Here is a 10027-nt window from a genome sequence, read left to right as displayed (position 1 = left end):
CATATAATAAAGACAAGGGATCCTTTTAGCAACATCCAGTGGATTTTTATCAAAGAGACCTAATGTGTGGACATTTTCGGCTTTTTTATTCAGAAGCTGCCTCCGTCCTAGATCGTTTCAAAAACTTTACTTTGCAAGAGTTTTTCCACTTTATGTCACTATTACCACAGAGGACAGGCTTTAACTCTTAACTGATGGATTAAAAAGTTCATGGTGGGGGAGTGGCTTTGGGGGAGTACTGCTTTGAAGCAAGAAAGTCGTGGGTTCAAATCCCAACCTGGGGTCTTTGTGCATGGTTTTATTTAACAATTACGTTCTCCAAACATAACTGGCCTCTCCAAACTGTCCGTAGGTGTGAGCATGATGTGTCCATGGTTGTTCATCCTGAGACAAACAGGACAAACAACCATGCGCGCGCACACACACTCACCTATGAAGAATTTTAGAGACCCCAATTAATCTGACAGTCATGCTTTTTTTTAACTGTGGGAGGAAGCCGGAGTACCCGGAGAGAACCCAGGGATGCACAGGGAGAACATGCAAACTCCATGCAGAGGGACCCCAAGCCAGGGAATTAAACCCAGGACCTTCATGCTACAAGGCAACAGCTCTACCAACTGTGCCACTGTGCAGCCCCCTTTTTAAGTCAGTTTAAATTATATTAAAAAAAACATTTATATACGTCATACAGTATTTTATTATATTTGATTAGAAGTCATTCTCATTTCCTATAAGAAAGGCTCATAGGAAGTTTTCTGCTCAAACTTCTTCGGTTGAACAGAAAATCTGTTTGGGATATACATAATTTTCGCATACATTGCCACCTTGTCCAAATTAATCAAAATATCACCTATGTGTTTATTTTACATATTAATATTCATCCTATTCATTCTGTGGTGTAAATAAAACACTTGGCTTACATGGAGGACACTTGGGGGTCAGAGGGAGCCCTTGTGATCATTTTAGCCCTTGGTCCTTTTTATAGTTAATGCGGCCCTGCATAAATGTAAAAATAACTGAGCGCAGGCTGCTTATTCACATATCTATGCGCGCTCTTTCCAAGCCGTCCTAGTAAACAGCTTCAAAATGAGCGCGAGTTGCACGTCACGGTGTAGAGCACAAAATAATGAACTTGTTCAGATGGGCTTGATGGCTGCAGGAGGCTCGCATGTAAAACTGCAGCCTCTTGGAAAGTGTGAGTGAACTATTCGCGGCAGAAATGTCAGAGGTATTTGACCATCCTCCAGCATCTGTCTGATAATTTTCCTTGTGTGGTGCTGGGGTTGAAATGTGAGCGTCACGGCGCTCACTCCTCCTCCTCCTCCTCCTCCTCCTCCTCCTCTGTGTCTCTGCTGGAGTGAAGTCCCTCTGAGCGGCTCTCAAACTTCAGTGTGGAGCCTGAAAGCGGAGGAAGAGGAGCCTCTGGAGCCGATAAAAAAAAAAAAAACCGAGACGAACAGCCGACCTCCCGTCTGGTTTCTCCGGGTCGAACTGAGGATTAACTCCCCGCGTTTTATTCTTCTGGTTTCCGCTCAGCTGATTACCGAAGTTTCCCGGCTGTCACGTTGTGGTTACGGACCTGTTTCTCAGCTTTCTCTTGGATTAATCTGGTTTATTTACGGACTTCATGGTCTAACGTTAAGAGACTCTGTGTGCTGCAGTTCCCCCCTCCACACTCACCCCCCCCCCTTTTTTTCTTTCTTTTTCGGAGGGATTTTTCCAGCTATCTGTGGAAATAAGGGGGACCACTCCGTCTCTTCTCTGACATTTTCATGCGTATTCCTAAAGGACACAGACTTGTTATTTTTCCTAGTTGAAAAGAATCAGCATGGATGGTTGTCCGCTGCAGGTGGTGCTTTCCTTATGTCTGCTGGTGATTTCCAGCTCCAGTTTTGAGATTGGCTCGTACGACCTGGACCGGGACAGACCGGCTAAGTGCGAGCCCATCGTGATCCCCATGTGCCAGGGGATCGGCTACAACCTCACCCGGATGCCCAACTTCATGCAGCACGACGACCAGGAGGAGGCTGCCATCAAGCTGCTGGAGTTCGCTCCCCTGGTGAAATACGGCTGCGACGTGCACCTCCGCTTCTTCCTCTGCTCCCTCTACGCCCCCATGTGCACCGACAAAGTGTCGACCTCCATCCCCGCCTGCAGGCCCATGTGCGAGCAGGCCAGGGAGAAGTGTGCCCCCATCATGAAGCAGTTCAGCTACACCTGGCCCGACTCGCTCAACTGCTCCAAGCTGCCCACCAGGAATGACCCCAACGCCCTGTGCATGGAGGCCCCCGAGAACGAAACCAGGACGGAGGGCAAGAAGGGTGAGGGGATGCTCCCGGTGCCCCACCGGCCACGGCAGCCGGGTGCCAACGGTGCCCGCTCTCCGGGGGCCGTGGGCTCCTGTGAAAACCCAGATAAGTTCCAGTTCGTGGAGAAGAGCCAGTCCTGCGCCCCGCGCTGCTCGCCGGCCGTGGACGTCTACTGGTCCAGGCAGGACAAGGACTTCGCCTTCATCTGGGTGACCGTGTGGTCCATCCTGTGTTTTGTGTCCACCGCGTTCACTGTTCTGACCTTCCTCCTCGAGCCCCACCGCTTCCAGTACCCCGAGAGGCCCATCATATTCCTCTCCATGTGTTACAACGTCTACTCCGTGGCCTTCATCATCCGTTCAGTGGCGGGGCCGGAGAACATCGCCTGTGACCGGGAGAACGGGGAGCTGTACATCATCCAGGAGGGTCTGGAGTCGACTGGGTGCACCATCGTCTTCCTCATCCTCTACTACTTTGGGATGGCATCTTCGATCTGGTGGGTCATCCTCACCCTCACCTGGTTCCTGGCTGCGGGGAAGAAGTGGGGTCACGAGGCCATTGAAGCCCACAGCAACTACTTCCACATGGCCGCCTGGGGCATCCCCGCTCTCAAGACTATCATCATCCTCACCATGAGGAAGGTGGCCGGGGACGAGCTGACGGGGCTGTGCTACGTGGGCAGCATGGACTCGGGGGCGCTCACTGGCTTCGTCCTCATCCCGCTGTCCTGCTACCTGATCATCGGCACTTCCTTCATCCTCACGGGCTTCGTCGCCCTCTTCCACATCCGCAAGGTCATGAAGACGGAGGGCACCAACACGGAGAAGCTGGAGAAGCTCATGGTGAAGATCGGCATCTACTCCATCCTTTACACAGTGCCGGCCACCTGCGTCATCGTCTGCTACTTCTACGAGCGGCTCAACATGGACTACTGGAAGCTGAGGGGCCTGCAGACCCAGTGCGGCTCCTTCGGGGGCCCCGCCGGCGACTGCTCGCTGCAGACGTCCGTGCCCACGGTGGCCGTGTTCATGCTGAAGATCTTCATGTCGCTGGTGGTGGGGATCACCAGTGGGGTGTGGGTGTGGAGCTCCAAGACCCTGCAGACCTGGCAGGGCCTGTGCAGCAGGAAGCTGGCGGACAGGACTAGTGGGAGGAAGCCCTGCGGCGGCGTGAACTGCGGCAGCACGCACTGCCACTACAAATCCCCTGCTGTGGTTCTGCACATGGCCAAGACTGACCCACACTCAGACAGCCCCACACACGTCTGACAGGAAAACACACACACACACATCATGTGCCCTGCTTGAGGAGCTGCTTAAGGACTTGAACTGAATTGTTGGGTACTTCTCTGCTGCTGCTGAAGGGCACACAGGTATATATGAACAGTATTCAGTCAGTACATAAAGGGAAATGTTCCCCCATATTTTCTTGTTCATGCTGTTCTCCAGTTTTGCAAAGCGAAAATATATCAATGTGTATGCATATACTGTTTAAGTGGGAGGATGTTGGGAAATATTTGTGTATTTTCCTCTCTGAGTGTCATGGTTATCTGTATAAATCTGTTAAAAAAATGGTTTATTTATTGTAAATATATTTAATTTAAAAGCCCAACTTGGCTCTCACAGGAGTTGTTTAGTTACATGCTTCAAAAAGTAAGGGAAATTAAGTGCCTTTTATAAGAAAATGTAGCTTTTTTTTGTTGGGGGTGGAGGAGGTTAATAAATCTGTGGAGTTCATGTAAAACTGTCTTCTGTCCCAGTGGTTATTTAAGCGTCTTAAGGATTTCAATGCAAACACATCATCATCATCATCATCATCTTTTTTTGTGTGTGTGCTTTCTGTCTCAGATATTCAGACGTTTATTTATTTATTCTTTTAAACTGTGGGACGCTCGGCGCCTGTGTTTGTCTTCCCAGAGGCATCCTCGTCGATGATCCTCAAAGAGAATCGCTGATGAACGGAGTGACAAACCGTGGCAGGCATTAGCGTTTGCGTCATCGGCTTTAAAAAAAATAAAAATGCAGCAGCACTTCGAGGAGGAATATATTAAATTAATGGCTGTTTTAATCCTTTTCCTCGGAGTCAGTGTTGTTGCCCCCGCTCCCCTCTCTCCGCTCCATTTGATCGTCGTTCAAAACACTCGGCACTTTGATCTGAGAGCACAAATCTAAAGTGGATTTCAGACTTATTGCGTGGTTTCTCTGGCAGATTCGAGTTCAGCACAGCCACTCAACGCTGGAGCAGCTCATTGAACTGATGGACCATTAGCTGAGCGCTCAGGCTCAATGCCGGCTCGCGGCTCTGGGAATATCTGACGTGGATTAGAGAAATCCCACCTTCACAAAACATTTTGTTTCGGCGAGAACAATTCACCTTTATGCCTGCAGAAATTACCGCAAGGTATAAATAACGACTTATTCAGAGAGGAAGAATGTCAAACATTATTTTCATTAAATAAGAGCTGCGAGTGGGTTCTTGCCTCTAGCTTTTCTGTCGTAAACTCAGTTTTTATAAACCATGAGAGCCACCATGTCCTCAGATGGTCCATAAAAGAGGGAAAATAAATAGCTTTTACATTAGGAGGCTGCATCGCTGCGGTGCCAACACAAATTGCAACCTCACACACCAGGTTGTTTTATTGCACAACACTGTGGAAATAAGTGTTTTTGACAGCAATGGGGTTGATTGTTTATTACGCCGGCCTATACGATTGCTTTGTCACCGCTTCCCAGAAGCAGCAGCATCGTGGCAGTCGTCTCGGAGAAAAGCAGCACCGTGACCAGGAGCTTGTTTTCGTACCATTAACAGTTTGTCGGTGGGGGGTGAAGCAGGCGTGCGTGCTCTCCGACATCTGCAGAGTTTAAAAGTTGTTTGCTTTTCAATTTTTCCACCATTACCATTTTCATTTTTGAGAGTGAAGAACTCCCAAAACCTGTCGAGTGGACATTCAGAAAGCACACGGCTGACGCAAATGTGTTGTCAGCATTGCAGAAAGTATTAATAAAACATTTTTGATTAAAGCAAAAGCATTATATGAGTGCTAGAAACTTGAAAACAATTTATATGAAACCCTAATTGCTTTTTTTTTGAGTCACGGTAGAAGTGTGATGCCAAAAAAACATGTTAGTCATTTGTTTAATCTTTAGCAGCGAGTTGAAATTTAATGGTTCGCCTTTGACTGTGTGAAAGTTTGATCTCGAAGGTTACTAAAGGCTTAAGCTGTCAAATAAAGAGAGCAAAGGATAAAGTGCACATTTTCTGCCTGGAATATAGCTGAACAGCAGTGCAACCAGGACAAAAACAAACAGAAATTCTCTCGTCTCCACATTTTGGAAAACAAAATCCAGCTGAAGGCCTCAGAAGGTTGTCAGTGGCTATTGGTGGACAAACAAGATCATGAAGTCCGAGGAACACAGCAGGCAGGTGAGGACTGTAGAGAAGCTGAAAGCAGCGTTAGGTTATAAAACAATAGATGAGGCTTTAAGATCTCACAGAGAGCTGCTCAATCCATCATCATTTATTAGCAACGTCTACTGTAAATCTGGCCTTTTGGGTAGAGTGGCGAGAAGAAATCCATTACTGCAGGACAGTCTGTTTGCTATAAGCTTGGAAGTCGACCAATACAAAGTAGACCAAATGCGAAACGCTATTTTTGGAGGGTGGGCAGGAGGCCGGTTAACAGAAAGCTGGTCAGAGTTGGTGAGATAATCGAAGAGCGAACTTAGAAAAAAATTTAAAAATAAAACTTTTAGAGGATTCAAAGTTCAGATCTAAAACTTATCCTCTCCATTCGACCCGACTGAGTTTTAGCTATTTTGCAAACATTGCAGAATTAAGGAAGATTAATAACGGAAGATTTTCGCTGCATTCACTCAAATGGTCTGAACACAAGCTCACGTCACACGTTTCAGAAACATTTCGTGGCAAGACCAAATACTTCTGCAAAGCAACTGCACTTACTTTTCACCAGTGGATGCTTTATGTCTCAGTAGTAAATCAATCACATTTCCAGCCAGCTGAGTTAACCTAAATTACTTATTCCAGATCCTTGGACAGAACAAGATGTGGGCAACTACCAACAGCCCCCTACCCCCCTTTTTTTATATTTATTTATTTTTATTTTTTTTTTCTGTTTTCATTACTCGGACTTTGTAGAAGTCGTCCACAGCTTGGCAGAAGTACGCTCCAAGTCCTGGACTCTGACATTGGATCACATTTAACTATTAAAAAGGGGGCTGTTTTGATTGGAGTCTGCTCGCTCGCTCGCAGCCATGAGCCTCGGCTGGCCGGGTTTTCAGCGACATTTTCCAGTTCATGGACGCCTCCTGAATGGGAAGTGAGGGTAGGGGGAGGGGTGGGGGGCGCGTGCTTCCTCCACTAGTTTACACTTCAGTGGCATGACCCAGGGAGGCAGAGCACTTGCTGCGTGAGACAGACCGGCTCTCCCCACCTGTGCCGAGCTGATTAGATAGCGAGGAGGTAGCAGAGGGGGAAGTTTGCGTGTTTTAGTTTGATCCCCCCCCCCTCCTCCCTCAGCAGTTCTCATTTGATTTTCAGTGTTTCTTCCAGGTATTGCTGAATATGAATTAAAAATTACTTGTTATCGCAGCAAAGGGATCTATTTCTTTTTTTTTTCTTTTTTACTTTTCTCCCCCCCCCCCCCCCCTCACATCTGAATTCTATCGCTGCATTTCCAGGTCACCGGCTGCTATTTTTAGCTCCTTTCATTCACAGAGGAAAGGAATCACAGAGCTCAGAGCTTCAGATACAAGAAGCGAGAAAAGAAAAGTTCAGACCAAAATCAGAGTTTGTTTGAACTGTGGTTTTTTTGGCGCCAGAAATGCGCCTGCCGGGAACACCTTCCCCTTCCCAACACACGCACACACACACACACCTGGGGTCAGTAGTACACGGGCATACACAACCAAAGAGCACCGAACTTGTTTTACAGAAGACCCCACCCCACCTCCAGTAAAGTCCAATTTCAGGAGTAAGTAAGCTCAGTCTCGCTCGAGAGGTTTAGCTTGGCTGAGTTTCCGAGCTGTTTTTCTTCTCCTCTGGCTCAGGAGGTTAAATAGTGTCAGAGTCACTGAGCAGCAACTTTGTCTGGGCCAAAAGGCAGAGTCTGCTCCCAGAAAAGGCAACACTTTCCTTTCAGGGTTTCTACAGAAAATTCGAAATGTGTCGGAGTATTTATTGAATCCCAAGCTGTGTGGAACAGGGGCGGTTACGCAGGATTTTGCAAAGTTTATTTCTGATAGGAAAAGAGAAAAAAAAAAAAAAAGGCATGAAAACACCTCAGCGCTTATCCTGCTGCTGACACCATGTTTTTGTCTGCTGAGGAGAAGTCCGTCCATCTGGTCACGGGTCTGATTAAAGGCGATCATTATGGCATCAATGCGCCTCCCTCGTATACTTAAACCCCTGCCCACCCCTGTGGGTAAAAAAAAAAAAAAGAAGGGGGAAATAAAGCATCCTTCATTACCCTGCCCTCCCTCTTTCTATAGCCCCTTACCCCCACCCTTGAGCACTATCCCTTTCCTGGGCTGTTTTGATGTGTAAATGAGCGCATTGAAAACCTGCAGGCCCCCAAAGAGATGCTTTCCATGAAAATGCGCCAGTCGGAGAGCAGCAGAGTTCACACAGCTCGCCACTCCTCACAAGCAGACTCTAATCAGGCGGCCAGCACGCCACCGTCGTCTCTCCTGTCAGGGCAAGACGTAACACACACACACTGTATGTATTCTGACTCATGTCATTATGCGGACATTGTCATTTGCACAAAGACCTGCGAGGGGAATCTGTTCCCAGGACGAAGCCACACCGATGATTTGGGTTTTGCAGCAACTTTTTGACAATGTAGAGATACATTGTAAGGGAAAAAAGATAAGATGTAAAAACTGAAAGAACTCTGCAGCAATCATCGAGCCGATGAAATCAAAGCAGGTTAGATAAAAAAATTTTAAAAAGTCTGCTTTGGCACTCGCAGGAGTGTTCGGCGTCTTGAAGTTCCTGGAACACAATAAATGAAATTATCAAAGGTGTTTTCATGGTAGTACTCAAATGTTGCTCTCTCAAACAAACTCCAGATATTACCAGGATGGTTTCTGAAAATTGTTGCACTGTAGACTGAGTTAAGAGGATTTTTGCACATTTTGGCCCCCAAACTTCACGTTATGAGCAACAATACACAACAGATTACAATATTGGTTAATTCACTTTAAACTACAAGGCTCATTTATTAATATATGCAACCTGAGCTTCCCTAAACACCAGAGCAGAGATGTACAGAGTGCATGTACTGTACAGTACATAGGCCTACTTTTCACTAGGCCAATATTTCTGTGTTAACATTTATTGTATTTCATGTAATAAAGTTATTTTCTAATAAACTAAATTTTGCGTTTTTATTGCCTGTAAAACATAATTATCAAGTTAACTGAAATAGTTTACTAGAAGCTCTGTTGTCCTGTCTCCAAACGCACCACGGGTTGATCTTTTCAGAAGTCGACCGTGTGGGTCTTCCTTTAAAAAAAAAAAGCCGATTATCACACTGATAATAGTTGATTCGGTTGTTTTTGATCGTGAGCGGAGCATTTCTTTACAAGCCAACAGAAGCACTAGGAGACGGTAGAAGAGATCGATCTTTTCACAGAATATCTTTCTCATGTCATACTGCCACGACAATCTGGCCGTTTTAACAAATACGCAAAAGACACACTGCAGCTTTAAGCACCAAAAAAGACTGAGTGATATTATAGAAAGCTCATTATGTTAAATTTATTATAAAATGTGTGCTTCCCTGAATGTTATGAAATTCTTGAAAGCACCTTCTAGAACAACAAATGTAAATGCACAGAAATAATGTATTGTTCTCTTGAAAAGCTCTGCTGGTAATGTGCATTGGTAGCACATTTCATGTTTATAGTACGCAGGAGACAAAAACACAGATTTGACTGCAAAATCGACAACCTGTCTTGTGGCAGAAGTTCTGTAAACAGATCCAGTCATCTGATGTGTCTCACCTGGAGGACTCAAACGAACCATTAATGGAAGAACCCTGCAGGACTGAGGTCAGCACGTTGAAGTGACTACTATCCAGCACAATGACAGCTACTCACTTTTCAGCCATTAGATTTTAACCCGGCAGAAGATTTATTGTTAAGCAAACCGTGTCAAAATGAAACTGATTAAATCTGTATCAAGATCTTTAGTTTGATTTTTCTCCCTTATTTTTCCTCTTATTCCCGTTTTGTTTTTCTTTATTCCTGTGCTTTGATCAATAACGAGACAACAGAGAAGTAAAGCTTCCTCGTCTGTCTGTACTCGTTCCTGAGCTCTGTCTGCCTGTGGCTGACGCAGAGATGAATCGGTGAACAGAAGGAGGTTCCAGCGCTCGCCTGTGCTCTCTGAAGCCAACAGTGCTGCTGTGATCACTGCTAATCTCCTTTGCCACTCTGTTGCCACCTCCTCAGACACACTCATCCCATTTCCAGTAGTAATCACAGCCTCTTTCTCTCTTCCATGCTAATTAGCCTCCGTCAGGATCTCAGAAGTCACCCTTTACGGTCCTGCGGTAAGCGAGATCCCTCTTTGAGCAAAAGGTCAGCCGTGGCAAGCATTTGTTTGAGGGTTAAATCACCACATGGCTTTCATCATGCTGTTATGTTGCACGATCAGAGGCTTGGGATTATATAGGTCAGACGTTGGGGAGTGAG

The 10027-nt window shown here is 46.2% G+C and overlaps 1 protein-coding gene across 1 annotated transcript; it reads left to right on the top strand.

The window, feature by feature from the left end:
• Positions 1-921: 921 nt before the first annotated feature.
• On the top strand, positions 922-4052 carry fzd9b (frizzled class receptor 9b). Its single transcript, XM_008425428.3, has one exon. It carries the CDS (start codon positions 1829-1831, stop codon positions 3575-3577), a length of 1749 nt encoding a protein of 582 aa, XP_008423650.2. The 5' UTR covers positions 922-1828; the 3' UTR covers positions 3578-4052.
• Positions 4053-10027: the final 5975 nt, after the last annotated feature.

The sequence above is a fragment of the Poecilia reticulata genome, chromosome 13, assembly GCF_904066995.2.
Source record: "Poecilia reticulata chromosome 13, P_reticulata-male-v2, whole genome shotgun sequence".
NCBI classification, from domain to species: domain Eukaryota; kingdom Metazoa; phylum Chordata; class Actinopteri; order Cyprinodontiformes; family Poeciliidae; genus Poecilia; species Poecilia reticulata.
Note: the sequence above shows the minus strand (reverse complement) of the source record. Positions and strands in the feature narration are given on the sequence as shown.